The sequence below is a fragment of the Callionymus lyra genome, chromosome 2 (genome assembly GCF_982586985.1).
Source record: "Callionymus lyra chromosome 2, fCalLyr1.hap1.1, whole genome shotgun sequence".
Lineage (NCBI taxonomy): Eukaryota > Metazoa > Chordata > Actinopteri > Syngnathiformes > Callionymidae > Callionymus > Callionymus lyra.
Genome location: NC_141819.1, coordinates 976,502 through 1,000,254, shown reverse-complemented (window position 1 = coordinate 1,000,254; position 23,753 = coordinate 976,502). Strand labels below are relative to the sequence as shown.

At 45.3% G+C, this 23,753-nt stretch overlaps 2 protein-coding genes across 2 annotated transcripts in view; both read right to left on the bottom strand.

Annotated features, from left to right (window-relative positions):
* On the bottom strand, positions 1–15,768 carry slc35a3a (solute carrier family 35 member A3a). The gene is made up of 8 exons (XM_087783169.1): positions 15,420–15,768; positions 15,173–15,368; positions 10,229–10,383; positions 10,049–10,171; positions 3,819–3,984; positions 3,200–3,318; positions 1,172–1,305; positions 1–1,113 (listed from the first exon to the last, which is right to left on the bottom strand). The coding sequence occupies exons 2-8, from the start codon at positions 15,360–15,362 to the stop codon at positions 1,023–1,025; spliced, it is 978 nt and encodes a 325-aa protein (XP_087639295.1). The 5' UTR covers positions 15,363–15,368; positions 15,420–15,768; the 3' UTR covers positions 1–1,022.
* Positions 15,769–15,988: 220 nt separating this feature from the next.
* The window catches only part of notch2 (notch receptor 2), a gene marked incomplete in the record, with an annotated part of 51,081 nt that continues 43,316 nt past the window's right edge, over positions 15,989–23,753 (bottom strand). Inside the window, 10 exon segments of the mRNA XM_087783168.1 lie at positions 15,989–18,447; positions 18,508–18,605; positions 18,715–18,862; positions 18,989–19,308; positions 19,371–19,518; positions 20,505–20,589; positions 20,645–20,849; positions 20,903–21,045; positions 22,275–22,610; positions 23,416–23,753. The exon segment at positions 23,416–23,753 is cut by the window's right edge and continues 189 nt beyond it. Coding sequence (XP_087639294.1) covers positions 17,113–18,447; positions 18,508–18,605; positions 18,715–18,862; positions 18,989–19,308; positions 19,371–19,518; positions 20,505–20,589; positions 20,645–20,849; positions 20,903–21,045; positions 22,275–22,610; positions 23,416–23,753 — 3,156 coding nt within the window.

The window sequence follows — 23,753 nt, the reverse complement described above, 5'->3', positions numbered from 1 at the left end:
TTCAATTTTCATATTTTTTAATTGATAGTATTTTGAACACAAATGTACAAAAGCGTCTCCAGACCGAAGCAACAGAGCTCAGAGCTGCTGGATCTTCTACGTCACATGATTGGAGGAAAGTTAAAAATATTGAATTTATAAAACGTTTCAAGTAAAAAAATCAAAGAAGGTGAAAATATTGAATACATTTAAAAAGTTTAAAATGACATCATTGAACGATTATTACTTTGATTTTCAAAATAAAAGTCTAAACATATGAAAAACAATGGTTTGTGTTGAAACTTTTAATAAAAGTTCATTATTGACACGACAGCACCTGTCAATCAAGATGATTTACAGTCCGACAAGAATCACATGGTCGTCACGGCAACCGTCAGCTGTCACTCACAGTGTTGTTCTTCAGTGTGGACTCCTGTTGCTCGGCAACAGAGGTCAGAGTTCACGTGAAACATTCATCTGAAGACAGCTGTCAATCATCTGTCATCTCATCATTTCAAACGATGACACTTTAGTGAAATATTGATTAAATTATGTTTTTAAATCATTTCTTTATTCAAATGTCACTCAATGACATTATTATTCCAATCGGACGAGACTTTTGATTTAACATAAGATAATCAGAACCAGACTAAACCAACAGAGCCCAGAGCTTTCAGCCAATCACAGACCATCATGTGACTCACAGACCATCATGTGACTCACAGACCATCATGTGACTCACAGATGTAAGTTTGATCAAGAAGATCCTCTTCAGATCTAAAGTTGCTCGGGGCTCGACTGCTCTAGTCTGGCAGGACGACGTCATGAAAAAGAGTCACAATATAAAACTGTGAAACAACAACATTGGAATCAATGGTTCAAAGTGTCGACACTTGAAATGTTGGGATTAAAAACTGACGGCGAACAGACACGAGCAGACGATCCCAGAGAAGACGATCTTCTGTCGGGGTCACCGCGGACGAGGCACTTGAGGTGTGCGAGACTCACGACCTTTCACCCCCTCCCTGGACTCCGCGGGGGTCCTAGGCCCTGCTGGGGATCGGGGGCGGCTTGAACTCGTAGCCGTACAGGAAGGTGGCGAGGATGACGAGCACGGCGCCGAAGAAGAAGACGCTGAGGACCAGAGGACGTGAGCGAGCGAGAGGTCGAGGTCGAGGTCAAGGGTCACTACCTGGTGGGGTCGAAGTCCTGCAGCCAGAAGTAGGAGATGAGCGTGGACAGGATGATGGACAGCGACGTGGCGAAGCCTTTGAGGATGTTGTCGGCGTACTTGATGACCGCCGCGATGACCAGACCGCCCACCGCCTGTCAAACACACATGACCTTTGACCTCAGTACAACATGACATCAAAGATCATGCGATGACATCAAAGATCATATGATGACATGTAACATCAAAGATCATGTGATGACATGTAACATCAAAGATCATGTGATGACATCAAAGATCAAACATGTAACATCAAAGATCATGTGATGACATCAAAGATCAAACATGTAACATCAAAGATCATGTGATGACATCAAAGATCAAACATGTAACATCAAAGATCATGTGGAAACATCAAAGATCAAACATGTAACATCAAAGATCATGTGATGACATCAAAGATCAAACATGTAACATCAAAGATCATGTGATGACATCAAAGATCAAACATGTAACATCAAAGATCATGTGATGACATCAAAGATCAAACATGTAACATCAAAGACCATGTGATGACATCAAAGATCAAACATGTAACATCAAAGATCATGTGATGACATCAAAGATCAAACATGTAACATCAAAGACCATGTGATGACATCAAAGATCAAACATGTAACATCAAAGATCATGTGAAAACATCAAAGATCAAACATGTAACATCAAAGACCATGTGATGACATCAAAGATCAAACATGTAACATCAAAGACCATGTGATGACATCAAAGATCAAACATGTAACATCAAAGATCATGTGATGACATCAAAGATCAAACATGTAACATCAAAGATCATGTGATGACATCAAAGATCAAACATGTAACATCAAAGATCATGTGGAAACATCAAAGATCAAACATGTAACATCAAAGATCATGTGAAAACATCAAAGATCAAACATGTAACATCAAAGACCATGTGATGACATCAAAGATCAAACATGTAACATCAAAGACCATGTGATGACATCAAAGATCAAACATGTAACATCAAAGATCATGTGATGACATCAAAGATCAAACATGTAACATCAAAGATCATGTGATAACATCAAAGATCAAACGTGTAACATCAAAGATCAAACATGTAACATCAAAGATCATGTGATAACATCAAAGATCAAACATGTAACATCAAAGATCAAACAAACATGTAACATCAAAGATCATGTGATGACATCAAAGATCATGTGACGACATGTAAAATCAAAGACCATGTGACGACATGTAAAATCAAAGACCATGTAACATCAAAGATCATGTGACAACATCAAAGATCATGTGATGACATGTAACATCAAAGACCATGTAACATCAAAGATCATGTGACAACATCAAAGATCATGTGACAACATCAAAGATCATGTGATGACATGTAACATCAAAGACCATGTAACATCAAAGATCATGTGACAACATCAAAGATCATGTGATGACATGTAACATCAAAGACCATGTAACATCAAAGATCATGTGACAACACCAAAGATCATGTGATGACATGTAACATCAAAGACCATGTAACATCAAAGATCATGTGATAAAATAAAAGATCATGTGACAACACCAAAGATCATGTGATGACATGTAACATCAAAGACCATGTAACATCAAAGATCATGTGATAAAATAAAAGATCATGTGACAACACCAAAGATCATGTGATGACATGTAACATCAAAGACCATGTAACATCAAAGATCATGTGATAAAATAAAAGATCATGTGACAACATCAAAGATCATGTGATGACATGTAACATCAAAGATCATGTGATAAAATAAAAGATCATGTGACAACATCAAAGATCATGTGATGACATGTAACATCAAAGACCATGTAACATCAAAGATCATGTGATAAAATAAAAGATCATGTGACAACATCAAAGATCATGTGACGACATGTAAAATCAAAGACCATGTAACATCAAAGACCATGTAACATCAAAGATCATGTGACAACATCAAAGATCATGTGACGACGCACCTGAAGAGCCACGACGGTCCAGGTGATAGAGTTGTACCCCTGAAACATGCCTCCTTCTCTCACCTGCTCGCCGTCGTACACGAACATCCCCAACATTCCAAACACCAGCCCGAAGCCTCCTGTAGGTTCATAGGTTAATGGACCCAGAGTCTGGTTCTACTCAGGTTTCTGCCTCAGTGTATATGTGTAAATGTGTGTACACATGTGTGTGTGTACATGTGTGTCATGAGTGTGTACGTGTGTGTACGCATGTGTGCGTGTACATGTGTGTGTACGTGTGTGTACATATGTGTGTACGTGTGTGTACATGTGTGTACATGTGTGTGTACATATGTGTGTACATGTGTGTGTACATATGTGTGTAAATGTGTGTGTACATACGTGTGTACATGTGTGTGTACATATGTGTGTAAATGTGTGTGTACATACGTGTGTACATGTGTGTGTACATGTGTGTGTACATATGTGTGTAAATGTGTGTGTACATGTGTGTGTACATGTGTGTGTACATATGTGTGTACATATGTGTGTACATGTGTGTGTACACATGTGTGTAAATGTGTGTATACATATGTGTGTACATGTGTGTGTACATATGTGTGTAAATGTGTGTACTGACCCAGCTGGATGTTTCTGATCCAAACACTCTGTTTACTTTCCTTCAGGATCTTCTCAAAGTAGACGCCAGCGAAGCCGCTGGAGAAACAAGCCACGAGAACAGCAGCGACACCGATGAGCTGAGATCCTGTAGATACTGAAGCCTTCTCTGGAGCCTCGGAGGGCCACTGCACACACATGTACACTCATGACACACATGTACACACATGTACACACATGTACACTCATGACACACATGTACACACATGTACACTCATGACACACACATGTACACACATGACACACATGTACACTCATGACACACACATGTACACTCATGACACACACATGTATGACACACACTTCACATGTATGATACACACATCTGTTTGACTGCGCGCCTCGTCAGTGACGTCATCGGTGCTGAATGTAGGACTTCTTAATGTTCGCTCCATTACTAATAAATCCTTTTCTCTGAATGATCTTTTCACAAGAGTTAATTTGGATTTGTTTGAAGAGTTGTTCTTGCAAAGTGATTCAAACACAGGAATTCACTTCTTTTGAGTCTCAGATGATCTTGGTTCTACAAGACCTTTCTATTGTGTGTCAATCTACCGTCCGCCTGGTCCTTCAGTGTTCTTGAAAGACTTTAGTGACTTCTTATCTTCCATTATTCAAATGAATCTGTTCTTATTCTTGGAGACTTTAATCTTCATGTTGATGACGTCACATCTTGTTCTGCTAAAGAACTTTGAACTTTAACAGAAGCCTTTAATTTTGAGCAACATGTTTCTGAACCCACTCATCAAAAAGGCCACATTTTAGACTTAGTTTTTACTCTTGGCCTGAACATTTCTAATGTATCTGTACATGATGTCCATCTGAGTGATCATTCTCTTGTTGAACCTGGACTTCATCCCTGAACCTAAGCCTTTGAAAGTTAGGTCTCAGAGGCGTGTCATCTCAGCCGATACTGCAGACAGTTTTTCTGCTATGTTTGACCGTCTTTCCTTTGATGACTGTCCAGACGTGGACATTTTGATTCACTGTTTCACTGATCATTGTGTTGAAATACTGGATCAAGTGGCACCTGTTAAATCGAACTTGAAAATTCAGAAGAAACGGTGCCATTGGACAAATGAAGATCTGAGTCTGAAGAGACTTTGTCGAAAGACTGAGCGTTTCTGGAAGTCCACTAAACTTGAGGTGCATAGACTTCACCTCAGGGATCTGATGTCTTCTTACAATGAGATGGTGGAAACTGCTAGATCTGATTACATTAGAAAACTGGTAGCAGCAGATAAGAAAAACCCCAAAGTTTTGTTTGACACGATTAATTCTCTTGTGTCTCCTGCTCCTCAAATCACGCCTGTCTTCTGTGAAGCTGACAGCAATGATTGTTGAGGTTTTTCATTGACAAAATTAAATTGATCAAAGAGAAAATCTCTCCCCCTTTGTTTGGAACCCCTACTGTCTCTGAGCCCATCTCCTCCTCTTGGTCTTCCTTCACTGCTGTATCTTTGGGTGATATTTCAGCACTAGTGAACAAGATGAAACCCTCCTCTTGCTCAGATGACGTCCTTCCTTGTAGGCTTTTTATCAAAGTATTTGATGTAATTGGCCCCTGAGTTACCAATATGGTGAACCTCTCCCTTTCCACAGGGGTTTTTCCCAATGCATTTAAACATGCCATTGTGGAGCCTCTGCTCAAAAAGCCAGGCTTAGACCCGACTGACCTCAGTCATTTCAGGCCTATTTCTAAGCTCCCTTTCTTGTCCAAGATCTTGGAGAAGGTGGTGTCTGAGCAGCTGTTCCTGGATCAGAGTGACATCCATGAGAAGTTTCAGTCTGGCTTCCGTAAACATCACTCTACGGAGACAGCTTTACTGAAGGTGTCCAGTGACATCATGATGTCGGCTGACTCGGGTAAATTCATTGTTCTGGTTCTCTTGGATCTGTCCTCAGCCTTTGACAGTTGATCACCAGATCCTGCTGAGAAGACTGAGGGATGAAGACTGTCTGGGTCTGTGTTAGAATGGTTCTCATCTTACCTTTCTGGGCGCAGTTTTAGTGTATCTGTCAATCAAATGAGGTCTGAATCGGCAGATCTGTTGTGTGGAGTCCCTCAAGGTTCTGTTCTGGGTCCTTTATTGTTTTTGCTGTACTTGATTCCCCTCGGTATTATCATTCAGAGATTTCCAGATGTTTGTTGTCACATGTTTGCTGATGACATCCAGCTCTACTGCTCTGTTGATCCAACTGAGCTCCAGAGGCTGAACTTAGTCAATTGTTGCTAGAAATCAAACAATGAGTGAAAACACTTTGAAGCTAAATGTGGACAAAACTGAAACTCTGGTGATTGTTGATGATAAGATTCCAGGGTTGAGTCAGTACTTGGGTGACTTAGGTCAGTCTGTCAAACTGAGCCTGAGAAACCTGGGTGTTGTATTTGATAAAGACATGTCTCTTGTTCAACACTGAAGAAAACTGACCAGAAACTGTTTCCTTCAACTGAGAAAAATCTCTAAACTTAGTAAAATGTTGTCGGAACATGATCTGGATCTTATAATCCATGTGTTTGTTTCTTCTCGTCTGGACTATTGTAACAGTTTGTTTTCATGTCTTAACAAGAAGGATCGTCTCGTCTGCAGTTGATTCAGAACTCTGAGCCGCTCTAGTAGAAGAACTCACATTTCTCCTTCAAACTCTTCACTGGCTTCCAGTTTATTTCAGGATCATTTTAAAATTCTGGTTCTTACTTTCAGATCTATTCATGGTCAGACCTTCATGATCTGATCCAGCCTTACACCCCAGCTCGGGCTCTGAGGTCTGTGGATCAGAATCTATGACACACACACACACACATGTATGACACACACACACACACACATGTATGACACACACACACACGTATGACACACACACACACGTATGACACACACACACACACGTATGACACACACACACGTATGACACACACACACGTATGACACACACACACGTATGACACACACACACACACATGACACACACACACACACGACACACACACACACACGTATGACACACACACACGTATGACACACACACACATGTATGACACACACACACACATGTATGACACACACAAACACATGTATGACACACACAAACATGTATGACACACACACACATGTATGACACACACACACATGTATGACACACACACACACACGTATGACACACACACACATGTATGACACACACACACATGTATGACACACACACACATGTATGACACACACACACACATGTGTGACACACACACACACATGTATGACACACACACACACGTGTGACACACACACACACATGTATGACACACACACACGTATGACACACACACACGTATGACACACACACACACACATGTATGACACACACACACACACGTATGACACACACACACGTATGACACACACACAGACGTATGACACACACACACATGAATGACACACACACACACACGTATGACACACACACACACATGTATGACACACACACACACATGTATGACACACACACACACATGTATGACACACACACACATGTATGACACACACACACGCATGTATGACACACACACACATGTATGACACACACACACGTATGACACATACACATGTATGACACATACACATGTATGACACACACACACACATGTATGACACACACACACGTATGACACACACACACACGTATGACACACACACACATGTATGACACACACACACGTATGACACACACACACGTATGACACACACACATGTATGACACACACACATGTATGACACACACACATGTATGACACACACACATGTATGACACACACACACGTATGACACACACACATGTATGACACACACACACACATGTATGACACACACACACACATGTATGACACACACACACATGTATGACACACACACACGCATGTATGACACACACACACATGTATGACACTCACACACGTATGACACATACACATGTATGACACACACACACACATGTATGACACACACACACGTATGACACACACACACACGTATGACACACACACACGTATGACACACACACGTATGACACACACACATGTATGACACACACACATGTATGACACACACACATGTATGACACACACACACGTATGACACACACACATGTATGACACACACACATGTATGACACACACACATGTATGACACACACACATGTATGACACACACACACGTATGACACACACACACGTATGACACATACACATGTATGACACACACACACGTATGACACACACACACACACGTATGACACACACACATGTATGACACACACACATGTATGACACACACACACACACATGTATGACACACACACATGTATGACACACACACATGTATGACACACACACATGTATGACAAACACACACACACACATGTATGACACAAACTTCACTAGAAACAAAATGTCTTCTCTGTGGAACCTGCAGAGTCAGCAGAACAAAGGTGTGTGTGGAGCAAGAACATCTTCAGCAGGTGTGAGTCTCAGGTGAGTCTCAGGTGAGTCTTAAAATAACACGACAGCAGACAAACAGCAGATCCACCGGTTTGTGCTGCTGCACCTGAGACGACGTCAACAGGTGTTTGGTTAAGAGGAGTGACACACCTTCACATCCGTGTCAATATTGAGCCAGTTGTCATGTGACTCAACTCAACACACACCTGAAGACAAGTCACCTGGATATAGAAGTGACTTCAATCTGACACTCACGACAACACACACCTGAAGACGTGTCAGAATAAACTACACAAGGTGTCGGGGGGACGTCAGGGGGGACGTCAGGGGGGGATGTCAGGGGGGGACGTCAGGGGGGACGTCAGGGGGGGATGTCAGGGGGGGATGTCAGGGGGGGATGTCAGGGGGACGTCAGGGGGGAGCGTCAGGGGGAGCGTCAGGGGGACGTCAGGGGGACGTCAGGGGGATGTCAGGGGGGACGTCAGGGGGATGTCAGGGGGGGATGTCAGGGGGGACGTCAGGGGGAGCGTCAGGGGGGACGTCAGGGGGATGTCAGGGGGGGATGTCAGGGGGGACGTCAGGGGGAGCGTCAGGGGGAGCGTCAGGGGGAGCGTCAGGGGGAGCGTCGGGGGGAGCGTCGGGGGGAGCGTCGGGGGGAGCGTCAGGGGGATAATAGGGGGAGCGTCAGGGGGGATGTCAGGGGGGACGTCAGGGGGATGTCAGGGGGGGAGCGTCAGGGGGAGCGTCAGGGGGAGCGTCAGGGGGAGCGTCGGGGGGAGCGTCAGGGGGATAATAGGGGGAGCGTCAGGGGGGATGTCAGGGGGGACGTCAGGGGGATGTCAGGGGGGGAGCGTCAGGGGGAGCGTCAGGGGGAGCGTCAGGGGGAGCGTCGGGGGGAGCGTCAGGGGGATAATAGGGGGAGCGTCAGGGGGGATGTCAGGGGGGACGTCAGGGGGATGTCAGGGGGGGATGTCAGGGGGGACGTCAGGGGGAGCGTCAGGGGGAGCGTCAGGGGGAGTGTCGGGGGGGAGCGTCGGGGGGGAGCGTCGGGGGGGACGTCAGGGGGGACGTCAGGGGCGACGTCAGGGGGGATGTCAGGGGGGATGTCAGGGGGACATCAGGGGGGGACGTCAGGGGGGGATGTCAGGGGGGACGTCAGGGGGGATGTCAGGTGGAGCGTCAGGGGGATGTCAGGGGGGATGTCAGGGGGATGTTAGGGGGAGCGTCAGGGGGATGTCAGGGGGATGTCGGGGGGGAGCGTCGGGGGGGAGCGTCGGGGGGGAGCGTCGGGGGGGAGCGTCGGGGGGGACGTCAGGGGGGACGTCAGGGGGATGTCAGGGGGGGATGTCAGGGGGATGTCAGGGGGGATGTCAGGGGGGAGCATCAGGGGGATGTCAGGGGGAGCGTCAGGGGGATGTCAGGGGGATGTCAGGGGGATGTCAGGGGGGAGCATCAGGGGGATGTCAGGGGGAGCGTCAGGGGGATGTCAGGGGGATGTCAGGGGGATGTCAGGGGGAGCGTCAGGGGGAGCGTCGGGGGGGAGCGTCGGGGGGATGTCAGGGGGGATGTCAGGGGGGATGTCAGGAGGAGCGACAGGGGGGATGTCGGGGGGATGTTAGAGGGATATCAGGGGGATGTTAGGGGGACATCAGTGGGGTGTCAGGGGGGAGCATCAGGGGTATGTCAGGGGGAAACGGTACCTGTACTAGAGTCACTCCTGTCATGAGGACCAGCAAAGAGATCCACTGGTAGACGGTGAGTCTTCGTCCCAGCATGGACACAGAGAAGAGAGCCGTGGTCAGGATCTTCAGCTGGTAGGTCACCTGAGGAACACGTGACCATGAGAGGAAGTTCAACAGTGACACGGAGACGAGTCACACCTGGTAGGTGGCGGCGTCCAGGTTGGACAAGGCCACGTACAGCAGGTTGTTCTGCAGAGTGTAGATGCCTGAGGGCACGGCCAGCTTCAGCGTGTCCACGGGCTTGTGCAGGATCTCCTGGCGCAGGACACTGTTGAGCGCCCGCATGCTGTAGCCTGAACACAGGTGAGGGTCCAGGTGTGGACGCAGGTGAGAACACCAACCCTCAGCAGACCCTCTTGAACTGAACAAACCTCCTACAACTACACGCTTCAGAACCTTCGACTCAATGTTGACGACAGAAGTACTTGATCATGAATATATTCCAAAAATACTTATTTAAATCATTATAAATATTGTACAGTATAATATTCCAATATTTAAAAAAAATGTTTACCTCAAATCAACATATTTTAATCTGAAGTTAATTCTATATAAATGTTAGAAAAGAGTCTCCAGACCAAACCAACAGAGCTCAGAGCTACTGATCGATCTTTCAACCAATCATGTGACGAGGTTCTGTGCTCTGTTGGTCATGTCTGGTGAGGCTTTTATACACTCATTATTTAATACTGTTTTATGTTTACATTTCAATCAACTTTGTATAAAATTAAGCTTTTTTTAATCAACAATTTACGTGAAAATATTCATTGCTTTGTTCATTTATGTGTTGCAATTAAACCGCCGGCCTCTAGATGGCAGCAGTCGTTACATCCTCCACAGCTAAAGCAAGAATGATGACTGAGGACGAGAGGATACAGTGAGTCCAGCAGCTTTTAAAGCTGATGTTTGGACATATTTTGGTTTGAAACCAAATGAAAGTAGTTACGACTTCAAGAGTCATGTGGTCTGTAAATACTACAACACCAGAGTCAAGTACTGGACAATACTACACATATATACTTGTTACTACACTATCATAACACCAGAGTCAAGTACTGGACAATACTACACATATATACTTGTTACTACACTATCACAACACCAGAGTCAAGTACTGGACAATACTACACCTATATACTTGTTACTACACTATCACAATACCAGAGTCAAGTACTGGACAATTCTACACATATATACTTGTTACTACACTATCACAACACCAGAGTCAAGTACTGGACAATACTACACCTATATACTTGTTACTACACTATCACAATACCAGAGTCAAGTACTGGACAATTCTACACATATATACTTGTTACTACACTATCACAACACCAGAGTCAAGTACTGGACAATACTACACCTATATACTTGTTACTACACTATCACAACACCAGAGTCAAGTACTGGACAATACTACACATATATACTTGTTACTACACTATCACAACACCAGAGTCAAGTACTCGACAATACTACACATATATACTTGTTACTACACTATCACACCACCAGAGTCAAGTACTGGACAATACTACACATATATACTTGTTACTACACTATCACAACACCAGAGTCAAGTACTGGACAATACTACACATATATACTTGTTACTACACTATCACAACATTAGAGTCATGTACTGGACAATACTACACATATATACTTGTTACTACACTATCACAACACCAGAGTCAAGTACTGGACAATACTACACATATATACTTGTTACTACACTATCACAACACCAGAGTCAAGTACTGGACAATACTACACATATATACTTGTTACTACACTATCACAACATTAGAGTCATGTACTGGACAATACTACACATATATACTTGTTACTACACTATCACAACACCAGAGTCAAGTACTGGACAATACTACACATATATACTTGTTACTACACTATCACAACACCAGAGTCAAGTACTGGACAATACTACACATATATACTTGTTACTACACTATCATAACACCAGAGTCAAGTACTGGACAATACTACACATATATACTTGTTACTACACTATCACAACACCAGAGTCAAGTACTGGACAATACTACACCTATATACTTGTTACTACACTATCACAATACCAGAGTCAAGTACTGGACAATACTACACATATATACTTGTTACTACACTATCATAACACCAGAGTCAAGTACTGGACAATACTACACATATATACTTGTTACTACACTATCACAACACCAGAGTCAAGTACTGGACAATACTACACATATATACTTGTTACTACACTATCACAACACCAGAGTCAAGTACTCGACAATACTACACATATATACTTGTTACTACACTATCACACCACCAGAGTCAAGTACTGGACAATACTACACATATATACTTGTTACTACACTATCACAACACCAGAGTCAAGTACTGGACAATACTACACATATATACTTGTTACTACACTATCACAACATTAGAGTCATGTACTGGACAATACTACACATATATACTTGTTACTACACTATCACAACACCAGAGTCAAGTACTGGACAATACTACACATATATACTTGTTACTACACTATCACAACACCAGAGTCAAGTACTGGACAATACTACACATATATACTTGTTACTACACTATCACAACATTAGAGTCATGTACTGGACAATACTACACATATATACTTGTTACTACACTATCACAACACCAGAGTCAAGTACTGGACAATACTACACATATATACTTGTTACTACACTATCACAACACCAGAGTCAAGTACTGGACAATACTACACATATATACTTGTTACTACACTATCACAACACCAGAGTCAAGTACTCAACAATACTACACATATATACTTGTTACTACACTATCACAACACCAGAGTCAAGTACTGGACAATACTACACATATATATGTGTTACTACACTATCACAACACCAGAGTCAAGTACTGGATAATACTACACATATACTTGTTACTACACTATCACAACACCAGAGTCAAGTACTGGATAATACTACACATATATACTTGTTACTACACTATCACAACACCAGAGTCAAGTACTGGACAATACTACACATATACTTGTTACTACACTATCACAACACCAGAGTCAAGTACTGGATAATACTACACATATATACTTGTTACTACACTATCACAACACCAGAGTTAAGTACTGGACAATACTACACATATACTTGTTACTACACTATCACAACACCAGAGTCAAGTACTGGATAATACTACACATATACTTGTTACTACACTATCACAACACCAGAGTCAAGTACTGGATAATACTACACATATATACTTGTTACTACACTATCACAACACCAGAGTCAAGTACTGGACAATACTACACATATATACTTGTTACTACACTATCACAACACCAGAGTCAAGTACTCAACAATACTACACATATATACTTGTTACTACACTATCACAACACCAGAGTCAAGTACTGGACAATACTACACATATATATGTGTTACTACACTATCACAACACCAGAGTCAAGTACTGGATAATACTACACATATACTTGTTACTACACTATCACAACACCAGAGTCAAGTACTGGATAATACTACACATATATACTTGTTACTACACTATCACAACACCAGAGTCAAGTACTGGACAATACTACACATATATACTTGTTACTACACTATCACAACACCAGAGTCAAGTACTGGACAATACTACACATATATACTTGTTACTACACTATCACAACACCAGAGTTAAGTACTGGACAATACTACACATATACTTGTTACTACACTATCACAACACCAGAGTTAAGTACTGGACAATACTACACATATACTTGTTACTACACTATCACAACACCAGAGTCAAGTACTGGATAATACTACACATATACTTGTTACTACACTATCACAACACCAGAGTCAAGTACTGGATAATACTACACATATACTTGTTACTACACTATCACAACACCAGAGTCAAGTACTGGATAATACTACACATATATACTTGTTACTACACTATCACAACACCAGAGTCAAGTACTGGACAATACTACACATATACTTGTTACTACACTATCACAACACCAGAGTCAAGTACTCAACAATACTACACATATATACTTGTTACTACACTATCACAACACCAGAGTCAAGTACTGGACAATACTACACATATACTTGTTACTACACTATCACAACACCAGAGTCAAGTACTCAACAATACTACACATATATACTTGTTACTACACTATCACAACACCAGAGTCAAGTACTGGACAATACTACACATATATACTTGTTACTACACTATCACAACACCAGAGTCAAGTACTCAACAATACTACACATATATACTTGTTACTACACTATCACAACACCAGAGTCAAGTACTGGACAATACTACACATATACTTGTTACTACACTATCACAACACCAGAGTCAAGTACTGGATAATACTACACATATACTTGTTACTACACTATCACAACACCATAGTTAAGTACTGGACAATACTACACATATACTTGTTACTACACTATCACAACACCAGAGTCAAGTACTGGATAATACTACACATATACTTGTTACTACACTATCACAACACCAGAGTTAAGTACTGGATAATACTACACATATACTTATATATCAAGTGTCTGTCACTTAGCGTCATGAAGAGTTTGATCCATAGCTCTGTGCTCTGTTGGATTTGTCTGGTTCTACCAACATTTATAGATCTTTAAACTACTATTAAAACTATATAATATCTTAAAAACTTATAAAACTTCTTTCATAAAATACATTCTAAAATGTTTGATTCAATAAAAACAAACGTCATAAAGCAGTTCAAAGGTCGATGACGTCACTGATCCCCAGGATCCCTTCAGAACTACTGTTTTCTTCTCGACGTGACCTTGACCCTCTGAGACTCACTGTGGTCCTTCAGCACCAGCAGTGTGACCTTGACCCTCTGAGACTCACTGTGGTCCTTCAGCACCAGCAGTGTGACCTTGACCCTCTGAGACTCACTGTGGTCCTTCAGCACCAGCAGTGTGACCTTGACCCTCTGAGACTCACTGTGGTCCTTCAGCACCAGCAGCAGACACGCCAGGATCTTCAGCAGCTCCGCGGACACCACGGCGGACGAGGCCAGGTAGCGCGGGCCCTCGGCCTGCAGGGTCCGGGAGCAGCGCATGGTGAGGACCAGGGAGGTGGTCTGCAGCACCAGGACCCCCAGAGACACGTACTTGAGGCGCGGAGACGCCATGAGGACCTGCGAGGAGGCGCGTGAGGTGAAGCTGGAGGAGCACAGGCACCTGCTCACCTGAGCGCGGGTCCAGGTGAGAGGTCAAAGGTTACACCAGACTGCGGAGGGTCCACGCTGAGGTCAAAACACTCCGAGCACGGGCGTGTGCGCGCGTCATCACGTGCGCGTGTCTTCAGAGAAACGCGGCGATTCTTCAAAAACTCAAAAGTGAGAAATGAAAACAAACGTCACGACTTCCGGGTCCACGACTCTTGCTCGGGCTCCACTGCGGCGGCTGCGCGCGCCCCCTGTGGCCACTCCAGGGACGACACCGGAAGAACGACGAGGAGCGACCTTAGAAACGTTTTTAAAAATCAATTCAATTTATTGTCTAAACATGTTTTTCATTTCAGTCATTTAATACTCGTGTGATCTTCGTTTTAATATTTACATTCTTTCGTGTCTCATTCATTTTTTATTTCATTCTATTTTGTTCTGATTCTGATCGTGTAGGAAAACAATTCATCAATTTACATCTTTTATTTGTATTATTTATATTTTTCCCATGTAGTCGATGTAGTTTTACACTTGTTAACTGTACAATGTAGTAAAATATAATAAATAGTGAAAAGAAAGAATAAAAAACATTTATTCATCAAAGACTTTTATTTCAGTAACATTTGGTTCAACAAACAACTTCTAGCTGATACAAACACAAGAACTACTTCATATATAACGTACGAGTATATTTGGTAAACAGAGAGAAGTACAAATGATTTCTGTACAGACAAGGAAACACGTTTGTTAAATGGATTAATGCGAAACAAACATTGAAAATACTTGAAAATGATTAAACATGCAACAGGTTTTAGTTTGACTGGAGACTCGTGATCGAACACAAGTGTCACTCAAAGACGTCGTCATGACGAGGAAACACAGAAATACTTTGATTGACGCCGCCGGGCTCCAGGTTCGATGGTTTCAAAGGTGCAAAAATACACTGATTGTAGAAAAGCAAAGTTTTTTTTGGTATTTAAAAGACGCACCTTCAGCGAGAATCACAGGAAACATATCAACGTGGATCAGAAGCTTCTGTACATATAAACAAACCACCGTCCAGGATTGATTCAAAATAAAACGACTTCCTAACTGCTCTGACTGCTCTGGAGGCAGATGATTGACAGGTCAACATCAGAGTCACCAGAATATAGATTTAAAGATTACATTTGTTGAAACTTTGTATTTTCATTCCATCGACTCTTTACTTCAATAGTTTCTATTTTGAGAGTTTGTTTGATTTTTATCATTTCATTAAAAACACCTTTTTTTTTCCAAATCAATTATTTTTTAAACTCAGAGTTTGATATTTTAATTCAAATCGTTGAACAATCTCAATGTGTAATAGAGTCTCCAGACCAAACCAACAGAGCTCAGAGCTGCTGATCCTGTTTATACGTCGTCACGCGATCGTCGGAGAGTTCGATCAGTAGCTCTGAGTTCTGTTGGTTTGGTCTGGAGACTCTATTACACATTGAGATTGAATTAAAAATGATAAGATCCTTAAAATGACATAAAATAAATCAGTTTCAACATACGCCTAATACTCGACAATACTCGTCAATACGCTGGCGTCACTGATGACCTCACACACCGAAGGTGTTTGGAAACATATGAAAGATTCTTCTTTCAGGCGTTAAACGACGAGAAGACGCCAGAATGTATGAACTTCTGAAGTGCAAAGGTAGGAAGGCGTGATACTTGAAGGTATAACTCAGGCGAACACCTGCATGTTGCCCAGCTGCGGGCGTTGAGTCGACGCCTGCATCTGCGGCGGCGGCGGCGCCTGCTCCGGAATGTGTGTGCGGTGCGACGAGGGCGGTGCGTGGCGAGGGTTTCCCAGGGGGGTCGGGCTGGTGGTGACGTCGGACCAGTCCGAGTTGGAGTGGGGCGAGGAGGAGGACCAGGGGTCGGGGGACTCGGGCGAAGGGGTGAGGTACGGGTGCTCGTTGGTCGGGTGAGCGGCGCGACCCGGGGTGGCGCCCTCGGTGGTGAAGCTGTGCTGGGAGGGGGGGGTGGGGTACTTATCCACGGGGCTCTGCATGGGCGGGTACGAGGGCAGCTGCCGGGCCTGACCCTCCAGGCCTGCGTGGCTCAGGGCGTGGGGGTGCTGCAGGGCGTGGGCGAGGCCGTGCGACATCTGCTCCGGCATCTGGTACATCAGACCCTGCGTGCAGTGCAGGCGAGCCGGGCCCTGCTGGGAGTGGTTCTGGTTCTGCCCCTGCTTGACCTGGACCTGGGCGCCCCCCGGTGGCATCATCTGGAAGGTGACGATGGGCGGCAGCTGCTCGCGGCTCATGGTGACGTTCATGGGCGTGAGCATCTGACCGGCGCCGTGGTGCTGCTGGCCCATGTGAGCTCCGCCCATCTGGTGCGGCACCAGGCCGAACATGTGGCCGGCGTAGCCGTGCTTGGCCATCCCGACCCAGCCCTGCTGCTGCTGGCCCAGCATGTGGCTGACGGGCGGCAGCATGGGTCTGGAGGCGGGGCTGCTCAGGATGGGCGGGGAGTTGGCGGCGGCGGTGGCGGCGGCGGACACGTCTGCCGTGTACGAGTGCGGAGATTCCAAAGAGTCGACGGGCGACATGGTGACGGAGCTCTCCGGAAGCCCTCCCGCGGCCTTGACGCCGCCACTTCCTGCTGCCGCCCCACCAGCCCCGCCCTGACCCTCTCCTCCCGCCGGCTTCTTTCTCCGCTTGGCCTTGATATCCTTCAGCTCTTTGGCTCCGCCCGCTCCCATCTTGGCCCCGCCCCTCCTGCTCTTCTTCCCCTGCGGCCCCGGGCGCATGCCCATGTAGCCCGGCCCGTTCACGCCGCACATCACGCCCGAGTTTCCTCCCGCCATGTGGTTGGCTCCGTTCTGCGTGCCGTGCACCAGGTTGTACTGGTCCAGCAGGCGCACGATGTCGTGGTGCATGCGCTCCTGGGCCGTGTCTCGCGGGAGGCGGTCCAGGTGGTCGGTGATGTCGCGGTTGGAGTAGTGGTCGAGGAGAACCTGAGCGGCCTCGAAGCTTCCTTCTCTGGCGGCGAGGAACAGAGGCGTCTCCTCCTGCAGAAGAAGGTCAGCGTGAGGTTCTGTGGCAGCTTCACGACTGACGCTTGTTCTCACCTTGTTGTCCTGCATGTCTCGGTTGGCTCCGTTCTTCAGGAGCACCAGCGTCGCCTCCACGTTGTTCACAGCGGCCGCCCAGTGTAGAGCGGACTTACCTGCGGAGATGATGTTATTTCACTACCTCTACACGACGGTAGGAAGCTTTGATTACACGTGTCCTTTGAGGCCACGCCTCGTTCTACACGAGCACACGACGGTCGTTACCATGGTCGTCCACGGCGTTGATGTCGGCGTGACAGTGGATCAGCTCCTCCACCATCCCCTCCACGGCCAGCCGGGCCGACAGGATCAGAGGCGTGGTGCCGTCGTTCATGCGCGAGTCCAGCTCGGTGGCTCGGTTACGGATCAGAATCTGAAAGAAACACAACCATGTGATTGTTTTATCTTTCAAATACTTGAAATCCCAGAATGCAACAGTGTTTAAAATGTTCCCCCGGGAGGTTTGGATCTCCAGGTGTCGACCAGGTACGCGTCTCACCTGGAAGACTCCCTGGGCATCGGCCGCCACGGCGGCGTGCAGGGGGGTTCGGCCCATGTTGTCGTGCGCGTTGGGATCGGCGCCGGCGTCCAGCAGCCTCTTGGCGGCGTCGGCTCTGGCGTAGCGCGCCGCCAGATGCAGCGCCGTCTCCCCCGTGCGGTCGGTCTGAGCCATGAGCGACGCTCCCTGAGAGATGAGGTCCGAGATGACGCTCGGGCTCGGCTCGTCGCCGCCGCTCTCCTCCTCCTCCTCGGCGTGGAGGCTGCAGTCGGGCGCGCCTCCGATACGCAGCGACGCCAGCATCAGCGGCGTGAATCCATCTGGACCGGGGCGACGCCAGGGTCAGAACGTTGGCTCCGGAGGGAGGTCGCGAGGGTCTCACCTGGTCCTTTGACGTTCACGTCCAGGCAGTCGGCGTCCAGGTCCGCCTGAGGAGGCGTGAGCGTGATGTCGGCAGCTTTACGGTGCTGGAGCGTCCACTCGCGCCGATCCACCGCCGCGTCCGTGGAGAGCAGAGGTTTGTCTTCGGTCTGAGGAGAAAGAAAACTTCAGGAAACGTCGTCCGGTCCAGACACCAGACTCGTGGACCTCCTGCAGGATGCTGTCCTACATTCATCTCCCCGACGACCAGACCAAACCAACAGAGCTCAGAGCTACTTGATCCAACTCTCATCCAATCACGTGACTCGCAGACGCTCATGTGACCACGTAGAACCACGATCTCAGTGAAAATACAAATAGAAAAATTGTAAAACAAATGTGTTGTCTCTGGGTCAAAGGTCAACGACCTCTACCACTGCATAAGTATTTATGGCAGCCAGGGAGGTCGTTGACCTTTGACCCAGAGACAACACAATAGGCCGAAGGTCGATCCAGGGAGGTCGTTGACCTTTGACCCAGAGACAACACAATAGGCCGAAGGTCGATCCAGGGAGGTCGTTGACCTTTTTGACCCAGAGACAACACAATAGGCTGAAGGTGGATCCTGGGAGGTCGTTGACCTTTGACCCTGAGACAACACAATACGCCGAAGGTCGATCCAGGGAGGTCGTTGACCTTTTTGACCCAGAGACAACACAATACGCCAAAGGTCGATCCAGGGAGGTCGTTGACCTTTCACCCTGAGACAACACAATACGCCGAAGGTCGATCCAGGGAGGTCGTTGACCTTTTTGACCCAGAGACAACACAATAGGCCGAAGGTCGATCCTGGGAGGTCGTTGACCTTTCACCCTGAGACAACATAATACGCTGAAGGTCGATCCAGGGAGGTCGTTGACCTTTCACCCTGAGACAACATAATACGCTGAAGGTCGATCCAGGGAGGTCGTTGACCTTTCACCCTGAGACAACACAATAGGCCGAAGGTCGATCCTGAGAGGTCGTTGACCTTTGACCCTGAGACAACACAATAGGCTGAAGGTCGATCCTGGGAGGTCGTTGACCTTTGACCCTGAGACAACACAATAGGCCGAAGGTCGACCCGGACGTGGTTCTCAGGTTCTCGCGGACTCACCTTGGGCTTCTTGGACGGGACCTCGTCGTCCAGCCACCTCTGGCTCTGACCGTCCATCGCGTCTCCGTCGTGGTTCTTGAAGTTCCTGCAGGAGAGATCAGTGACGAGATGTTCCAGGCTGAAGGTCGTCCGCGACTCACTTCATGTCGAAGTCGTCCTGACCGACCGGCTCGCGCCGCTTGTCGTTCTTGGCGGCCATGAAGCCGTCGGGCATCCACAGCACGCCGTGCTTGTGCCTCCTCTTGGCGGCGAGGACGCCCAGCAGCAGGATGAGCAGCAGGAAGGCCACGGCCACGCCGATCACGTACTTCCAGTACATGGTGTCGTCGGGCGCGTCGATCTCACCTGCGGACGACAGCTCAGCGTCTGCAGCACCGACATGGGGGACCAGCACTTACTGCGCACGGACATGAGGGGGTACGGCAGGTCGGCCTTGATGTGAGCGGCTGCGATGAAGGAGGCGGCTTCGTTGGTGTTGGAGAAACAATCCTCGGACTTCTTGGAACATTCTCTGTTGTCGATGCGCAGGTGGACCACAGAGCTGAGGTCAAGGGTCACAAGTAGTATTAGTACTATTATTATTATACAGGAATGATTAACATTATTGGTACTATTATATATATAGTAATGATATATTGCTAATTAGTATTAGTACTATTATATATATAGTAATGATATATTGCTAATTAGTATTAGTACTATTATATATATAGTAATGATATATTAATAATTAGTATTAGTACTATTATATATATAGTAATGATATATTAATAATTAGTATTAGTACTATTATATATATAGTAATGATATATTGCTAATTAGTATTAGTACTATTATATATTTAATAATGATATATTAATAATTAGTATTAGTACTATTATATATATAGTAATGATATATTAATAATTAGTATTAGTACTATTATATATATAGTAATGATATATTAATAATTAGTATTAGTACTATTATATATTTAATAATGATATATTAATAATTAGTATTAGTACTATTATATATATATATATTATACATTAATAATTATAATTAGTATTACTATTATATATATATTTAGTAATTATATATTAATAATTAGTATTATTACTTTTATAAATATATGATAATGATATAATAATAATAATTTTTATTAATTAATCATTTGTTTATCATTATAAAATATAATAGTAATTAACGAATTATTAATATATCATTATTACATATATATATAATATTAATAATTCTAATTATTAATATATCAATATTATTATATACAGTTTATAATAGTAATAATAATGAACATTACTATTATATTATTATTATTATTATTATTATTATTATTATTATTATTGCGTGCATGTGTGTGTTTGCGTGCGTGTGTGTGTTTGCGTGCATGTGTGTGTCTGTGTGTGTGCGCGTGTGTGTGTGTGTTTGCGTGCGTGTGTGTGTTTGCGTGCATGTGTGTGTCTGTGTGTGTGCGCGTGTGTGTGTGTGTGTGTGTGTTTGCGTGCATGTGTGTGTCTGTGTGCATGTGTGTGTTTGCGAGCATGTGTGTGTCTGTGTGTGTGTGTCTGTGTGTGTGTGTGTGTGTGTCTGTGTGTGCGTGTGTGTGTGTTGATAGTGTCGTGGTTAAAACGAGCAGTAAGAGTTGCTGGTTCTATTCCAGTGGTTGTGTGTTTGTCTTGACGTGAGTTTACTCCTGGAACTCTGGTTTCCTCCCACAAACAAGTGGGGACTGGTGTGTGTGAGCCTAGCTAGCTGGGACAGGCGTCTCACCCGATGACCTCCTTCTCCAGCTCCCGCCTGCTGCGGCGGCGCACGAACAGGTGCAGGTCCTCGGATCCGTGGTACGGGAACACCATGGGCTGGTCGTCCTGGTCCAGGACCACGATGACGTTGGTGTGCAGCAGAGCTCCCAGGTACCTGAGGAACCCGCGCAGGTCTCCCAGGAGCTCCTTGGGCAGCAGGCGGACCACGAGCACCAGGATCCCCTCGATCTTCTTGGCAGGAGTGTCGTGAGAACAGTCCAGACCGTCCCAACCACAGGCGGCCGTGTTGCAGCTCCAGTCGCAGATGTTGTTGCCGTAGTGATCGGCACAGTAGCGGTCGTACCTGTACACATGTACCAGTATATTGATGTGTACTCCTACTTATTAGTAACATTACAAGTCATACTTGCAGGAGGTGGGCGTGTATATATATATTTATGTGTACTAGTACACACATACTTGCAGGAGGTGGGCGTGTATATATATATCTATGTGTACTAGTACACACATACTTGCAGGAGGTGGGCGTGTATATATATATTTATGAGTACTAGTACACACATACTTGCAGGAGGTGGGCGTGTATATATATATTTATGAGTACTAGTACACACATACTTGCAGGAGGTGGGCGTGTATATATATATTTATGAGTACTAGTACACACATACTTGCAGGAGGTGGGCGTGTATATATATATCTATGAGTACTAGTACACACATACTTGCAGGAGGTGGGCGTATATATATATATCTATGAGTACTAGTACACACATACTTGCAGGAGGTGGGCGTGTATATATATATTTATGAGTACTAGTACACACATACTTGCAGGAGGTGGGCGTGTATATATATATTTATGAGTACTAGTACACACATACTTGCAGGAGGTGGGCGTGTATATATATATTTATGAGTACTAGTACACACATACTTGCAGGAGGTGGGCGTGTATATATATATTTATGAGTACTAGTACACACATACTTGCAGGAGGTGGGCGTGTATATATATATTTATGAGTACTAGTACACACATACTTGCAGGAGGTGGGCGTGTATATATATATTTATGAGTACTAGTACACACATACTTGCAGGAGGTGGGCGTGTATATATATATTTATGAGTACTAGTACACACATACTTGCAGGAGGTGGGCGTGGGCTCCTGGCACTCGAAGCTGTCGAACAGACACCCAGGGTTGTCACACTCCGGGTCGCAGCGTCCGTTCTTGAACAGGTTCCAGCAGGGGGCGCTGGCGCTGCAGTTGACCCAGGGTCGGCTCCAGTTGAGCGAACAGTCGCCTCCGTCCCACTCGCACTCGTGGTTGTTGCACTGAGTGTCGCACACGCCGTCGCCAGAGTGCTGCTCGCACTGCAGGTAGGGGCAGCTGGGGGTCCGCGGGGCCCCCGGCGTCAGCTCGCAGTGGCCCCCGGAGTACCCCGAGGGGCAGTGGCAGGTGTAGCGCGAGGGGCTGGAAGG